General features: G+C 53.1%; 1 protein-coding gene across 1 annotated transcript in view; it reads left to right on the top strand.

The window, feature by feature from the left end:
- The first annotated feature begins 1,030 nt into the window (after positions 1-1,030).
- CPAMD8 (C3 and PZP like alpha-2-macroglobulin domain containing 8) overlaps positions 1,031-16,423 on the top strand; it is a 100,883-nt gene continuing 85,490 nt past the window's right edge. Inside the window, exons 1-7 of the mRNA XM_081233152.1 lie at positions 1,031-1,137; positions 4,659-4,810; positions 6,451-6,473; positions 11,992-12,157; positions 12,234-12,286; positions 15,741-15,758; positions 16,182-16,236. Coding sequence (XP_081089278.1) covers positions 1,046-1,137; positions 4,659-4,810; positions 6,451-6,473; positions 11,992-12,157; positions 12,234-12,286; positions 15,741-15,758; positions 16,182-16,236 — 559 coding nt within the window. The 5' untranslated portion in view covers positions 1,031-1,045. The remainder of the gene's footprint in view (positions 1,138-4,658; positions 4,811-6,450; positions 6,474-11,991; positions 12,158-12,233; positions 12,287-15,740; positions 15,759-16,181; positions 16,237-16,423) is intronic.

The raw sequence follows: 16,423 nt of genomic DNA, 5'->3' as shown, positions 1-16,423 counted from the left end.
TCTAGAGTTTTAGAAGTAAGGCCCTCGTCGCTGCAGGGGTCCTCACTAGAGGGACCAGCTGGGACAGTTGGGGGGTAACTAGAGGAGGGACAGGACTTGGACATGACATAAAAAGGAGGTGCCCCCTTCCAGAGGGACCTACAACAGTGAGGCCATCACTGAGTTGGGCACACTGGGAGGGGCAGGAGGGGGCACCCTGCTCTCAGAGAGGGAAAGTGAGGCCCAGAGAGGGAGGGGCCTGGCCTAGGGGATTTGTGGATGGAGGAGGTGGGGAGAGGGAAGAAGCGAGGAGCAGCAGTCAGGCGCGTGGGGGAAGCTGCGGGTCTGGAAGTTTCATCCCTTGGCCAGCCTCCGTTTCCCCAAAGGGCTCAGCTCCTCCTGTGCGTGCACTGCACAGGTCGCCGGGTCCAGGCTGGGGCAGGTGGGGGGTGCCGACAAGGTGTGGGGTGAAGGCGGTGTGGAGACCGAGCGGCCCCCGCGTGGGGCGGGGCGGGGCCGGGCTGGTCCGCCGGGTGGGGGCGGCGGGGAGGCGGTCAGGCAGGGAGCTCGGAAGGGGGCAGTCCAGGGCGGGGGCGGGCCGGGAGAGGATGCGGGGCCGGGTTGGGGGTGGGGGCGAAGAGTGGGATGGGTCGGGTCCGACGAAGGGGAAGGGAATGGGTCAGGTCTGGGGGTGCGTCCAGGCAGAGGGCGGGGCGGGTCCCAGGAGATATTGGGGGAGAGTCGGTTTTGAGGGGGGTGATGAGTCCCGGGAAGGGAGCGGGGGGAGGGGGCGGGACGAGGTCCGGAGAGGGGGCGGGGCGGGAGGCCGGGAGGGGTTGAGCGGGGCGGGTCCGGGGACAAGGCGGGTCCGGGGAGGGGGCTGGTCCCCCGCTGCCCCAGCGTAGCCGGGCGCGGAGTTGGGCGCATGGCGCCGGGCGCACTGCGCGGGGGCTGCGAACAAAGGGCCCCCGGCGGCGCAGCGGGGACGGCCGCGCTCGGACCCCGGACCTGGCCTGACCCCGGCCCGGCCCCCTGCCCGGGCGCGGCAGCCCCGCGGAGCCGGAAAATGTGGGTCGCCCTGCTCCGGCCGCTGCTCCGGCTGCTGGTGCTGCTGCTGTCGCCGCGGGACTGCGTGCGCGCTGCGCAGCCCCAGGCCCCGTGAGTAGCCCCGGGCGACGAAGGAGGCTGGCCGCCTTCTCGGGGTGGGGGTCGCGGGGTCTGGTTCAGAGAGACGCAGCGACCTGTCCAAGGCCACATAGCCTCCGGGCTGGGCGGGACCTAGAATCTTGACCCCCTAGCCGCCACGAGTCGGACTGGGAAGAGGGTAGCCTGGAGGCTTCAGAAGTGGCCCCGTGGGGGTACAGGGACTCCTCAGAGCTAAGGCGGCGAGGCCCCCCCCCCCCCGCCAATCCCACTTCGCTCCTTTGGTGTGACCAGGGCTGTCTTCTTGGGTGGCGATTTCCAGTTGTCCGTGGCTTGAAGGTAAGAGGTGCGTGTCTTGGCTGAGAAATGGAAGGAGAGACCTGCCGTTCCGTTTGCCTTGGGAGGGCGTGGGGGGGGGAGGAAGTGTTTATTTTGCTTCCACATTTTTCTTGAAGTTTGCTTACAGAGCTTCTGGTGAGTTGACACAGTGAGGAGGTGAATTAACTAGCTGCTAAGGAGAATTTCCCATGAGTTGGCTTCACAGGGACTATTCGCAGACCTGCCAAGTTTGGGTGAGCCCTGCGGGGTTGTGGGCCGGGAGGGGGCCTGCCTCCAGCTGCTCAAGCTCAGCTGTTTAGTGCAGACCGGCCTTTCTGAGCCTTGTTCAAGCAGCCCTTGTATAGGAGTTCCCAGAAAACAGGTCAACAGTGAGACTAGGTGAGCGGAGGCACCTCCCGTGCTGCTCCTTTGGATTACAGTTTGAAAAGTAAGACACCATGCTGCAATTGGAACCATGGCATTTACCTCCCCTGGGCCTTGTGAACTTGGAACCCAGCAAACTTTTGACCTGATGCTTTCAAAGCTGGCACCCCTCAGGATAGCAGTTTTCAGCCAAGGGGCGATTTTTGTCTCCCTGGAGTCATTCAGCAATGTCCGGGGGCATTTTTGGTTGTCACATCTAGGGGGAGGCCACGCGGCTGGAATCTACTGGGTGGAGGCTAGGGATGCTGCTACACATCCTGCCATGCACAGGACAGTCCCCAGCACGAAGCATGACCCTGCCCTCCATGAGAGACCCCGCCTTATAAGGACCAAGTTCAGAGTCCCTGTGTTGCAGAGTTTTAAACAGTTCTCAGGAGTATTTGCCTCTGACTAAAGTTGCCCTGGGATCTTACCTACTGTTGAGTCAAATGGAACTCCTGTGCTGGGAGACACACAATGACCAACCCAGGGGTCCAGATTAGCCGACCTCTAAGCCAGAGCCATGGCTCACCAGCCCGAAGTATCCCGTTTTAGCAATAGCCCCAGATACCCACTTCTGTGATCCATCTGACTGTAGTGTGAGGAATGCCTGATGCCAGAAAGCCCCATGGATTTGCACACTGTTGTGAGACCAATACCGTCTACACTTTACCAAATACCACCCTTCCCAGGATGGGAGCTTCCAAGACCAAAGGATGAGAAGCCAGTGTCAGCCTAGATGGCAGGGGTGTATCAGGTAGACAGTGATTGGCTGGCGAGCACTCCAACAGCTGTAATTCCTGAGTCGCAGGGAAAGTTAATTTGGTTCCATCAGGTTCTCTGGGCCCTTTGAGTGAAGACCCTAACTCAGATCTGGATAAGGGCTTTAGAAGTGCCCAAGGAAAGTGAACGTGTGGATTGTGTATTTCCCCCAGTACTCTTCCACACTCAGCAGGTGCTAGGTGGGGGGCCCTGGGGGTCATCTGGTAGCGGGGCAGAAAGGTTCTGTCCTGAAGGTGGCCGTATTCCCATGCTGCAGTGGGACAGGACACACAGGAACCCAGGGTCATTGCCCGTGCAGGTCGGTGTTGGAGTTAAGATAGTACACATCATGTACGTGGGGTGATTGTGTGCTCCACACAATACAGTTATGTACCCAGGATCATTATGTGCTCTGTGCACTGCTGAGGCCAGACACGGCACAGGGGACCCCAGGGTCATTGCACCCTCTGGTCAGTGCTAGAGCTGGATGGTGCACATCACACATGAAGCAAAGGTCTCCCCGTGCTTGAGGCAGTACATGTCTGTCCCAGTGTCATTGAATGCTGTGTTTATGACGCTGGAGTGGGACAGAACATATAGGATGCAGGGTCAGTACACATTGTGGTCAGTGCTGGACCCGGACAGAACATCCATGAAACCCAGGGTCATTGCATGCTCCGGCTGGTGCAGTTACATACCCAGGATCAGTGTATGCTCTGTGCATGGCCAAGGCCTGACACTGCACAGAGGAACCCTGTCATTGCAGGCGCTTGTCGGTGCTGGAGTCAGACAGAACGTCGGACCCCAGGGTTGTTACTGGGTCCAGCCACTGCTGGGCAGTGCTCCTACGAAACTAGGGTCTTTGCACACTCTTATCAGTGCTGGAGTCCTATAGTACATGGCACGTCTCGAAGGTCCTCTTCGTGTATGGTGTGTGGTAAGGGTCTAAATTCATCTTTGTGTGTGGACCTGGGGTTGTCCCAGAGAGGATGTTGAGAAATAAAACAATGTCTCCTGATCTCAATGTTTGCCCAGTGTTTTCCCTTTCTCCTATTTCCTTCTGGTGCCTGTAGTTCTGCACCGTTGGAATCGTGCTGCCTTTGCTGCCAGGCTCCTGGCACTTACCATTGCACTGTGAGTGGGTCGCATGGTTATGGATGAGCCTTTGTGATTTTCTACCTAAGCCTTCAAAATAATGGGGAAGCAGGAGCTCAGGTGGGGAGGACCTAGGCCTCCAGGTCCGGTGCCATAAGGGGACCCCAGGGCCCTCTCCTGCCTGGCTGTGTGATCTGGTGCACACTCCTTCTCCTTCTGCAAGGTCAGCCTTCCTGTCTGGAAAACAGGATAATAACACCTCTCTTCCAGAAATGTCTTCGCAGTCAAGCTGAGTCTTTTGAGAAAGAGAGAGCTATTTTGACTCCATTGTTCACAGTGCTTTTCCTGTTTCAGGCCATTTAATTTGTTTTCAGGGTCTTATTCTTAAAATTAATGCTGCAGGTAGTTCCTTGCTTCTTTCCACTGGGTTCCAGAGTCTGGCTGCCTGGGTTTGTAGCCTAATCTCTCACTGACTCGGGCACATGAATTGCCTTCTCTGGGGCTTAATTTCTGACTCTGTAAATGGGAGATGTTAGCACGTCTCACGGGTGACTTTGAGGATGAAGTGGGATCCTACCAGTAACTCAGTCTACAGGGGAGAGTATTTTAGTTTGTGGGTGTGGCGTGTGCAAAGGTCCTGTGGCAGAAGGAGCTACGAAAAAAGTCCAGAGGCCATAATGCCTAGATCGAAGGGGGTGTGGTTCTGGGTAGATCTAGAGAAGCCAGATTCTTACTTGGGGGGGACTTCAGAGGTGAACAAGCCTCACGGAGCTCACAGGTTGGTAGGGGACATGGACACATAAAGTGACAGTGCCATCGGAGTGTGGTCAAGCATAGGTGGGAGTCCACCTGGGGTGCACCCTGATTCAGCCAGGTGACAGTGAGGCTAGGGATGGGTCAGAACCTTTGGCCTTCACTGCGGTTCTCCTCTTCTGCAGGGGCTATTTGATCGCTGCACCCTCCGTCTTCCGCTCAGGAGTGGAGGAAGTCATCAGTGTGACCATCTTTAACTCCCCAAGGAAAGTCATGGTCCAGGCTCAGCTGGTGGCCCAGGGCGAGGCGGTGGCGCAGAGCCAGGGAGCCATCCTGGGTAGGTCCCTGGGGTGCCTGACCAGGCCTTCCCCTCCCTTTGCAAAGTGGTCTTTAGGGCTCAGGCAGTATCGCCATTGCTTTGCTTCCTTCCCACCCCACCTCCAGAACCCTGGCAGGAGTAGGAGGACAGGTTGCATTCTCCTCACTTTACAGATGGAGAGAGTAAGGCCCAGCAGGGGAAGCCACCTGCCCAGTCTGGGAAATCAGAGTGCCTTGTTCCTCAGCAGCTCAGGTTCAGTGGGTGCAGATCTGGATAGATTTGGGCACCCTTTCACGCCAATTTTGGCTAGAAGGAAGGGGGCCCAGAGGGAATCTTGTGACCTTTTCAGATCCTTTGTTGAGCTTCTAGCACCCCTGTGGTGTTAGACCCGGAGCTGGGCTCACAGCCAGCCTGCCACTGAGTTGAGCTCAGGCCCTCAGCCAGCCTTTCCCTGGCTCTCCTTCGTAAACTGCAGATAACAGCAACGTTGGCCTCTTGGACAAAGTGTGGAGAGCAGGCCCCTGCCTTAGGGCCTGTAGTCCAGCAGGGCAGGTAACTCATTCATCATGCAGGGTGTGGTGCGGCCACAGGAGACACCGAGAGATGATGTCAGGTCTCCCAAGGCCAACAAGGCAGCCTCTGTCCCCTGGGAGAGGGAGACTTGGGTAGGTAGGAGAAGTGCAGGCAGTCCCGACTCCACTGGCCAGTCCTGAAACCCAAATCAGGTTGGCTTCAGCAACAGAGAGTTTATGGGCTCTTATAACTGGAAAAGTCCCCTGGCGTCACTGGCCCAGTCTCCCAGCTTCACTTCTGGATGTGCCTGTGTCTCTCCAAAGCAGGGAGGGACTGGCAGTCACAGGACCTTTGGGGAAAGTCCCGGGATTCCCTCTGATTGGCTCATGTTCTCAATCCTGAACCAATCCCCGTGACCAGAGGGAAGGCCTATGCCGATTGGCCCATGTGGGTCATGTGCTCAACCCTGAACCAATCACTGTGTCTAGGAGGAAGGCCTGTGTAGATCTGCCCAGAGCCCCAGGGAAGATGGGCAGAACCCACTAAAACTTAAGAATTAGGAGTTGGGTAGGTGGGCTCCTCCAAGAAAATCGGGCTTCTGCTAGCAGGAAATGGGGGAAATGGACACTGGGAGGCAGAAACAGTAGATGCCTAATTAAGTCCTGGAGGCCAAAGAGCCTGGAGAAGTGTCAGATGACAAATGACTCAGTTTGGGTAGAAGAGTGAGGTAGATGGAAGACTACTTAGATCCATTGGAGTGAGGTCCACTGGGGACCTCAGGCTCCTCTTTTTCTCTCCACCTTTCTCCTTGTTCCTCTCCCGTGGAGTTTTCTCTTTGCTCCCGTCACAGCTTACCTTGGGCAGGGGCCAGGGGTGAAGTGAATAAAGTATGCAGGCTGGCCAACCTTCACCTGAGTAGCTCGGCTTTGTCCATGCCCTCCGGTCTTCAGTACTCTCCAGCTTTGAGGAAACCTCTCACTTCTGCCGATCCCAGCCCAGGCCAGACCAGCATGACCCAGGGTGTGTGTTTGTCCACAGAAAATCCCTCTGGGTTGAGAAAGCCCCTGTTTGTAAGGCTGCAGCTCAAGGAGGCAGGAAAACACAGCTCCTGATTTAACTGTTTTCATTTTATTTTCATTTTTTAGATAAAGGGACGATCAAACTCAAGGTAAGCTATGAATTTTTAAAATCAGAAACCCTACCTTGGAAATAAAGAATTGAACTGGAATGGAACAAGAGAATTTGCATGTGTTGTGAAAAAAATCATTAATGGTGATGTAAAAAAAAAAAAAAGAATAATGAAGGAAAAAACAATTTACAAAAGGAGAAAGCTCACCCATAATCCCATCCCTCATACTTTTCACTTTTTCATGTTTCCCATAAATCCTTGTCCACATAAAGACATTTTCTTTCATAGTTGCAGTTAAAGGGTATATTGTGGTCTGTCATGCCATTTTCTCTTCACACGTTGCATAAACATACTTCCATGTTTCCAAGTCTCTATAATTGCATCCTATTGTAAATAACATCCCACTGCATCTCTTTTATATACTAATTTACTAACACCTCCCCCTCACACACACATCGCTTGTACATGGTTAGATTTTTTTCTTGTTTTCAGGGTTTTGATAAGGTAATCCAAAAACTGAGAGCATCTTTGTGCGTAAAGCTGTTAACGTTCTGGATGCCTGCCTTAAACTGAACACCCTGAAAGAAGAACTACCAAATTAGGATCCAAGGCTCTTGCTGGGTCCTGTTTTGTCTTGGAAGACACAGCAGTGCACGTGCATGGCACCACCAGCTATACATTAGAGACCAAATTTCCCGCAGCCTTGTTGGCATTGAATATTATTATTTTAAAATTATTTTACATACCAAACTACAGGTAGGTCATTCTCTGACATGGGTTTTTTTAACTGGAGTCCTTGGATTTCAAGGCAGTCGTAAGCCCTGACATTGTCGGCTTTTTCTGGGTTAGCTAGTCCTTAACGCTTACCAGATGCTCAAAGGAGTCCCTGAAAGGATGGGCTAAGTAGAGAATCATTCCAAATTGTAATGTGTTCTGTCCCAGTGATTAGAACGAAGTCCGGGGCGGTTCCTCTTCCATGGGATGGGATGCATCATTAGTGTCTAATTGCTGTGGGGCAGTGGTCTTCCTGCCCTCTTGTCAATGTTAGAATTCTTTCTCTAGAGTTCTCTTCCGGGGCTGAGGTTTGCAGGGTCTGGAGACAGTTCTGGTTGTCACAGCTTGGGGGGCAGGGATGGAGGTTGCTACTGGCTTCTAGTGGGTAGAGACCAAGGATGCTGCTCAAATCCTGTAATACACAGGACAGCCCCTCCGCTGAGAGTGAGCCAGCCCCAGATGTCAACATTTGGAAAACCCTGGATAAATAGGCTAGAGCCACCCTTGCCAGCTTCCTGTGAGCAGATCTGCTTTCTTGTGAATCAGAATGCAGGGCTGCCCTATCCACTGACAGAAGAACTACTTAGGAAAAAAGAAAGCCTCGTATATTTTATTTAGAGAAGTACTTTTAATAAAGCATATTACTTACCAGAAAGAAAAAAAAAGAAAGAAACCAGGGCTGCCCCAGCGGGGTTAAGATTATGCTCTGTCCCTAGTCCCCGCACATAAGAAGGCACTCTTCACAGGCTAGATGCTGTGGATTTGTATAAGAAACCAGTAAACGGCCGTATAACTGTGGGAGAAGGGCCGGGGATCCCTGGACTGGAGACTTTCAAAAGGGTCTTGGGATTCTTAGCATTTAGAAGAGCTCTGGATGAGCCTTTCTCAACTTGGGGGGGTGGGGAAGGATGCTCCCCTCCCCCGCCGGGGGACAATGGCAGTGTCTGGAGATATTTCTGGTTATGGTAGCTGGGGGTGAGGGTGCTACTGCCATCTAGTGGATGGAAGCCAGGGATGCTGCTCAACACCCTACAGTGACAGGACGCCCCCTTCCCCGTCACTGCAGAGGATGATTCAGCCCTAAACGTCAGTAGTGCCGAGGTTGAGTTGAGAAACTCTGGTCTGTGGAACCATGGTGTGGGCCTCAGACAAGAGAGAAGCCGCTCTTGTGGGTGTAGGACCCCCCTGCCCACTACCCCACCCACTCCCCAGCTGTGCCTGCCTTGGGGACCTGAGTGCTTCCGGGTACAGGGTTTGGAAACCCGTGTTGTGGGGACCTAGTGTTGTCACTGACTGCCACTTGCAGGCTCTGCCCAGTCTGTGCCTCGTCCTTCTCATCTGTGCAGCAGCGAGGATGCCGGGAAGAGGCCCTTGATGGAACTTTCAAGAAAGCATACCTAAAACCTCATGATATTTGTTTTATTCCGATTTTTCAGACTTAACCCGTGCATCTGTGTAACAAATGTCTTAAGCATCTATTCAGTTTCAAGCAGGAAGTTGGCCACATTCCCTGCTCTCAGCCACCAGCCTTATTGGTGATGGGCAAAGGGGTGGGTCAGATAGTAAACCCCCAATTACATAAACATGATCACCTCAGAGAGTAGCAAGTGTCCTATTTTAGGACACTAAATGTTAATCAAATTCTAACATTTTATTTTATTTTATTTATTTATTTTTTTGCGGTACGTGGGCCTCTCACCGTTGTGGTCTCTCCCATTGCGGAGCACAGGCTCCGGACGCACAGGCTCAGCAGCCATGGCTCAGGGGCCCAGCTGCTCTGCGGCATGTGGGATCTTCCCGGACCGGGGCACGAACCCGTGTCCCCTGCATTGGCAGGCGGGCTCTCAACCACTGCGCCACCAGGGAAGCCCCTAACATTTTATTTTAAAATGTGTCAGAGAAAGAGAATGCTGAGGAGTGGGGGGCAGAGTCACATCTTATATGGCAGCAGGGCCCCTCTGAGCTGAAACCAGGAGGAACCGACATGCAGGAATTTGGGAGCAGGGCATTCCAGGCAGAGGGAACCACGGGTGCAAAAGCACTGGGGCAGGAAGGAGGCCAAAAGAGGCAGCCAGTGGCCTGGAGTGGAGCTAGCTAGCCAGGAGCTCCCATGAATAGTGGGAGGGAGATTTCCACTGTGGAATCAGCCTTCACCTGAATCCCTCTGCTTTGGATGGTTTCCATTTAGGAGAGGAATCGTGATACCTGTTGCCACCAACCATGGGTGTCTATTGTGAGCCATGCCTTTATAGTCCGGACCACCCATCTGCACAACAATGTGTCGGAAACTCAGGGTCTAGTGAGTCTGGTGGCTTCTCTCTCTCGGGTATGTTTGGTGGATGCCTACAGAGTCTGGTAATCTGGGACCCACACCCAGAGCCCCAGGGGCCTCCCTTGCCTGGAGGGGCGGGGAGCTGGGCGTTCATCAGGGCGGTGGATCGGCCTGCCGTAGGATTGGCCCCTCCACACAGCCTTCCCCAGAGGACAGCCAGCCTCTTTCTTTAGCTGGGCCCCAAGCCCCCCACCTTTGTACTCAGCTGCCAGCTACGCCAACTTTGCCTGGCCATCTCCCTTGCTTGGATCTCGGCCCCCGAGTCCTTGGCTGTCACTGATGCTAAAGGAGCAAATGTGGATCACTGAGGTCAGGGGTGGGGATGGGGATCAGCTCAGTCCAGAACCTTCTGGCAAGACCTCTGAGGGCTGGCAGGTGCAGGACCAGGTAGGAACACCACTTTGAGCTGAGACTTGATTGGAAACGGCAGCTCTGCAGCTTTCAAGACCCGGGGCGGGTCACTTCATGTCCCCAAAGGTCACATCTGATCCTTTCTGTTCTCAGGGCAGCTTCTTGGTCCCAGCAGCCACGACCCCCCGCTGGCACACAGCCACCCCCCCCCCCACCCGCCAGCTCCTTCCTACCTGTCCATGCCTGCTCCCCTGGGTGGCCTGGGGTTTTTTCCTCCTTGCATGGAGGTCTTTGGCTGATGCTGAGTGGTTTCCAGAAACAAAGGCAGGTAGGGATTTGGGAGTCAAAGTAAGGGGATTATCCTCAAGTTCATCCTAAAGGTTCTCAAGGTTAACTGCAGTTAGGAGGGACCCCAGAGTCCTGAGACGCCCCATCCTGAGGGTGGCAGGTGGGCAGGGAGGCAGGCAGGGTCCCTCTGATGCTGTTCAGAGCAGACAAGAGAGGCAGCCAGAGACAGGTGCTGGAAGGATGGAGAAGGTCCTGGCATGCCCCAACCTCATCCATAAAATGGGCACACTGGTGTGAGGACTGGTCAGATAATTCACCAGGATACTTAGCATGGTTGCTTGCTGTGATGGTGATGAGGACTTTTTCACCCCTTGAGCAACCACACAGGTGGATGCTGACAAACAACTGGGAGAAGAACACCCCCACATTTGGATGGTCTTAGGAACAGGTGGTGCTGGAGCTCCCAGTGTGAACTGATGACCACGTAATGTCCACCTGCCAGGCACCCAGGGATGGCCACGAGCATCGCATTCATGACACATGGTCACATCCAGAGTCGTGACTTTTGTTTGCTTTAGTCACAAAAAGAGTTTCTATAGGTTATGACTCACATGCATGGGTGTTTTGCTCGTCACTTAAAAAAGAAAAAATGAGGGAATTATATAGGGTAGTTTCCATTCCCTAAATGTTGGAAATTTTGTCCTAGAAGAATTTGAACTCCAGGGTGAATCCTTAAGACTGCAGTGGGTATTTTTTATTTATCCATCTAGGTGGCCAAAAAAACCCCACTTTTTTTTTTTTTTTTTTTTTTTTTTTTTTTGCGGTACGCGGGCCTCTCACTGCTGTGGCCCCTCCCGCCGCGGAGCACAGGCCCCGGACGCGCAGGCTCAGCAGCCACGGCTCACGGGCCCAGCCGCTCCGCGGCATGCGGGATCCTCCCGGACCGGGGCACGAACCCGCGTCTCCTGCATCGGCAGGCAGACTCCCAACCACTGCGCCACCAGGGAAGCCCCCCACTTTTTTTTTTTTTACCACTTAACACCATTTTAAAGTGGACAGTTCAGTGACATTTAGAACATTCACACTGTTGTGCAACCACCACCCCTATCTAGTTCCAGAACATTTTCATTACCCCAGAAGGGAGCCCCATCCCCATGAGCTGTCACTCCCCATTCCCCATCTCCCTCCAGCTCCTGGTACCCACTAATCTGCTTTCTGTCTCTACGGATTTGCCTATTGTGGACATTTCATATAAATGGGATTGTATAATGTGTGTGCAGTGTTTACAGTGCGACAAAGCACAGAGGCACATACATTATATACATATATGAAATATGAAAATATACATACATATGCATACATGTATTCATATGTATATATGTATATGAAGGGACTAGGGTCTCCATACCTCCCAGCTTACCAGCTATGACTGCATTTGGGTAAGATGGGAGATAATTCTTGTAGCTCTACAGGGATGAGAATATCTTTGCAAGCTTGCAGCGTCAGGAGAGGAAAAGGCTCTGTCTTGTCAAGCTACACCAGTGTTTCTCATTCTCAGCGCTGCTGACAGCCGTCCTGTGCATCACAGGGTCTTGAACAGCATCCCTGGCCTCCACCCACCAGATGCCCAGTAGCGCCTGCTCCCCGAAGCTGTGACACCCAGAAAAATCTCCAGAAACTGCTGAGTGTCCCCTGGGTGCACAGTTGCCCCTGGGTGTGCTCCCCTTCCCTAGACCTCCATGCTGCTTTCACAATACCTGGGTACCTTCCAGGGTGACACCCCCTGCCCAAAGCTCTGTGCTGTGCCTGCAGGTGCCCACAGGCCTCTGGGGCCAGGCCCTCCTGAAGGTGTGGGGCCATGGTTGGTGGGCAGAGGAGGGCCCCTTCTTCCACAACCAGACTTCAGTGACTGTGGACAGCCGGGGAGCCTCCGTGTTCATCCAGACCGACAAGCCGGTGTACAGGCCCCAGCACCGAGGTGGGTGGCCGGTGTGCGCCGGGGGGAGGGCCAGCCATGGCCTGGAGCTGCCACACGCCTATTTCCTTTCCTCCAGTGCTCATCAGCATCTTCACTGTCACTCCAGACCTGAGGCCCGTCAGCGAGAAGGTGAGATTGGCTTCTAAAACCGTGGGCCCGGAACATACCCACCTGAGTTCGGCCTGGCCAGGGCCACCATCCACAACTGGCCTTTCCCCCTGCCTCTTCCAATTTCTACCTCCATTCTCGGTTTCTTCCTGGGGCTCCACGTCCCTTGGGGGACCCAGGGGAAGTTCTATGTGACAAGAGCGCTTGTGGGCATGCTTCCTCCGCAAGGGGCACCAGTGGTCCCCACAGTGGCCAGTACCCCTCTGTGCGGGGTTGGGGCCGTGGTCCATCATTTAAAATCTTAATAGCCCTACATTTATTTAATGTTTATTGGAAAGAAAATATAATTACCACTTAAAACCCACCGTTTCTCCTTCAAAATACATACACTCACATAAAAAGGCATTGATTTTCTCTTAATTTTTATTTGGAAATAACTTCAAATGTACAGAAAAGTTGGAAGAAAGTCACAGAGAACTTCCCATAGGCCCTTCATGGAGCCCAGGGATGGGCAAACTTCCTGTAAAGGGCCAGGTAGTAGGTATGTTTGGGTCTGCCAGTCAGAGGGATTCTGTCACAACTTGAATGGACTCAGCTACAGACAACACGTGAATGAATGAGTGTGCCTGGGTGCCAATAAAGCTCATTTACACAAACAGAGGGCCGGATTTAGCACAAGGGTCATAGTTGGCCAAGCTCTGATCAGGAACAGAGGTTCTCAAACTGGAGTGTGCAGCAGAACCACCTGGAGGGCTTGTTCACATACAAGTTATTGGGCCCTCCCCAGAATTTTTGATTCAGGAGCTTCCTTGATGGGCCCCAAGGATCTGTATTTCTAACAAGTTCCTGGTTTCTGCTGCTGCTCTGGGGAACCCACTTTGAGAACCACATATCTAGGTTCACCAATTACCAAACATTTTATTATATTTATGTGCTTTCTCTCTCAGTGTGTGTATATACATATATGTACACATACCTGCATTGTATGTATATATGTATATGTACATATATAGTTTTAAAATTATTTTAGTGATAAATCATTTGAGAATAATTTGCAGATATCACATCTCTTTGTCCCCGAACACTTCCTGTATCCTTTAAGAAGAGAACATTCTTTCATACAACTAGAGTACAATCATTACATTTAGGGATTTTGACATCGGTACAATAATATTATCTAATACAGAGTCCATATTGTTCCAGTAATGTCCTGTATAGCATGTTTGTTTGCTGGTCCAGGACCTAGTCTCTGACGACGTGTCGAATTTAGTCGTCATGTCTCTCGCATCCTTTACTCTGAATCAGCTCCTCAGCCTTTGCCTGTGTTTCATGACATTGACATTTTTGGAGACTCCAGGCGGTTGTTTCGAATGGTGCTCCCCAGCGGGCTGGTCTTCTGGCTTGTTCTCTGCGATCAGGTTCAAGTTGTGTGTCATGGGGGAGGATCCACGGGAGCCGTGCTGGTCCTCCCCAGTGTGTTGTATCCCGAGGTACCTGACGGTAGTTCAGACAGAGTCTGCCTGGTTTCTCCCCGCAAAAGTCACTGTTTCCCCTTTGTAATCAGTAAGTAATCTGTGGGGGACACTTGAGACTGTGTGGACACCCTGTTACCAGTCACCATGATCACCCGCTAGTTCTAGCCTCCACAGATGAGTTCAGAATTACATGAATCAAAACTTGCTACGATGCTTGCAAAGTGGTGATTTTTCCAACTCTGTTGCTTCTGTATTTATTAGTTGGCATTCTGCTGCAAAGAGGCGCTTTCAGAAGGAAAGAGATTGTAAAGGAAGAGATTTAAGTAAACTGTACATATCTAGAGCAAAGATGGGAACGCAGTCTGGGGTGACTTCAGTTGAGGGGTCCCTGAGGGGTCACGTGTATGGTGCTTATGGCGTGCCAGGCGCCGTTCTAACACTTGGGGCACATGATTGAGCAGAGCAGACCCAGACCCCACCCCAGGGGGCTCATTCTGGAAAATAATCCTGCAAGGTTCCCCAGTGGGCCCCAGCCTAGAAGCACAGTTCCATTGGGTACATGCAGTGTTTTCTTAACTTTTACCAGCCTGAGTTTCCACATTACTTTTTTTTTTTTTTTTTTTTTTTTTGCGGTACGCGGGCCTCTCACTGTTGTGGCCTCTCCCGTTGCGGAGCACAGGCTCTGGACGCGCAGGCTCAGCGGCCATGGCTCACGGGCCCAGCCACTCCGCGGCATGTGGGATCTTCCCGGACGGGGGCACGAACCCGTGTCCCCTGCATCGGCAGGCGGACCCTCAACCACTGCGCCACCAGGGAAGCCCTCCACATTACTTTTTTCATTGGATCTTTGAATGCACTTGCCCACGTTTTTGACGCAGCCTTGCAAACTCACCTCAGTGCCTGAGGTCCTTCTGCCAAAGGAAGGCTTCGTACCCAACTGCCCCCTCCTGGTGGACATTTGCTTGTTTCCAGGTTTTGGTCATTGTCAGAAATGCTGCCATGATTTTTTTTATGCTCAAACCTTCTTTTCCACTGGTGTGTCCTTCCTTAGGCTCAGCTGGACCCCAGGAGTGGGATACTGAGGTCCACGGCCAGGGAGGTGTTGAAGGTCCCAAACATGTATGTTTCTGAGCGGATGGTGCTGAGTCCCTGTGCCCAGTTGTTTTAGGGGGTCGTCTGCCCACAGCCTTCCCTGGAGAGGGGGCAAGTTGTGCAAGCAGTTGACCTTCACTGGAGTCAGTGTTGACTGTTCAGTTTGACATTGATGGAGCTAGAAGCCAGGCTCCAGGCAGGTGCTGGGGGTTCAGGGATGAATGTATGCATTACAGACCTTCAAGGAACCTGGAATGATCCCTTGAAAAACCAACCCAGCTGCAACATGGGAGGGCTGCCTGGAGGAGCTGTCCCTGGTTGGGGCGTGTGGGAGTCTGGAGAGGAGGGCAGGGCTGTGATGGGGAGCCAGGAACACAGAGGTCCTGGATGGGGCTCGGCCACCCTCATTGCCGGTGGCCACTGTATGAGTTTGTTCAGCGACTTAAAGGGCAGAAATGTATTTTTTCCAAGTTCTGGAGGCCAGAAGTCTAAGATCAAGGTGGGGGCAGAATTGGTTCCTTCCAGGGACCATGAAGGAGGGATTTGTTCCAGGTCTCCCTCCTTGGCTTGTAGCCGGCCATCTTCTCTCTGTGTCTTCATATTGTCTTCCCTCTATGCGCATCTGTGTCCAAATTTCCCCTTCTTATGACACCAGTCCTATTGGACTGGGACCTATGCTAGGGACCTTATTTTAACTAATCACCACTATCAAGACCCGTCTCCAAATACAGTCACATTCTGAGACACTGAGCATGAGGACATCAACATGTGAATTTTGGGAGGAGGGGGACACCATTCAACCTATTACAGAACCTGTGCCTGTCCCGAGGGATGAACACTTAGCATGCACGGAGGGCTCGGGTCTTATGGGAGGGTTTGCTCACTGCCTCTGTCTGTCTCTGTTGCAGCTGGAAGCTTATGTCCTGGTGAGTGGCCTGCCCCTCCACAGCTGGCTCAGAGACAGCCCGCTCTCTGCAAGACCTGGTCTGTCTTTGCCTAACACCCACCCTCTGGGTTGATCCCTGCCTGCCCCGGCACCCCATAGACTGGGACCCGGTCCATCCCGATCCCTGGGTCCACCCTGGAATAAGCTGAGCGTGTGTCTGTCCATCTCTTTGTAGATTTGCATGCAGCTCCCTAAATGAGGAGGCAGGCTGGCCCTTTCCGCCACCTTGTCCTCAGACAAGTCCCTTCTATGCCCCGAGCTTCTGTTGGCTTCATGTAAATAGCTAATCTTGGGGCCTGCCCTCCTCACTTGTCCTGCCCTAGAGAGCAGGCTTGGAAGGTCCGTATGCACATCGGGCACACACAGGCTGCCTTGAGTTTACTGTGCATCCGTCCCCCTGCAGGACCCCCGGGGCTCACGGATGATGGAGTGGAGACACTTGCAGCCCTTATGCTGCGGTAAGTCTCTCTTCTCATCCTCTCTCCTAATTCCTTCTGTGGTTTGGGGGCTGCACCTTTGGGTGGCAGATGTGATACACCTTCCAGGAAAATAGAATGTGCTCTGTCTGGGCACCTGCCGCTCCTCCCCCGCAGCGTTTGGACCCTCCGCCCACATTTCTCTGTGCCTGGGATCCCAGCTGGGGAT

Source organism: Mesoplodon bidens (genome assembly GCF_964165515.1).
Source record: "Mesoplodon bidens genome assembly, chromosome: 4".
In the NCBI taxonomy this organism is placed as follows: Eukaryota; Metazoa; Chordata; class Mammalia; order Artiodactyla; family Ziphiidae; genus Mesoplodon; species Mesoplodon bidens.
Note: the sequence above shows the minus strand (reverse complement) of the source record. Positions and strands in the feature narration are given on the sequence as shown.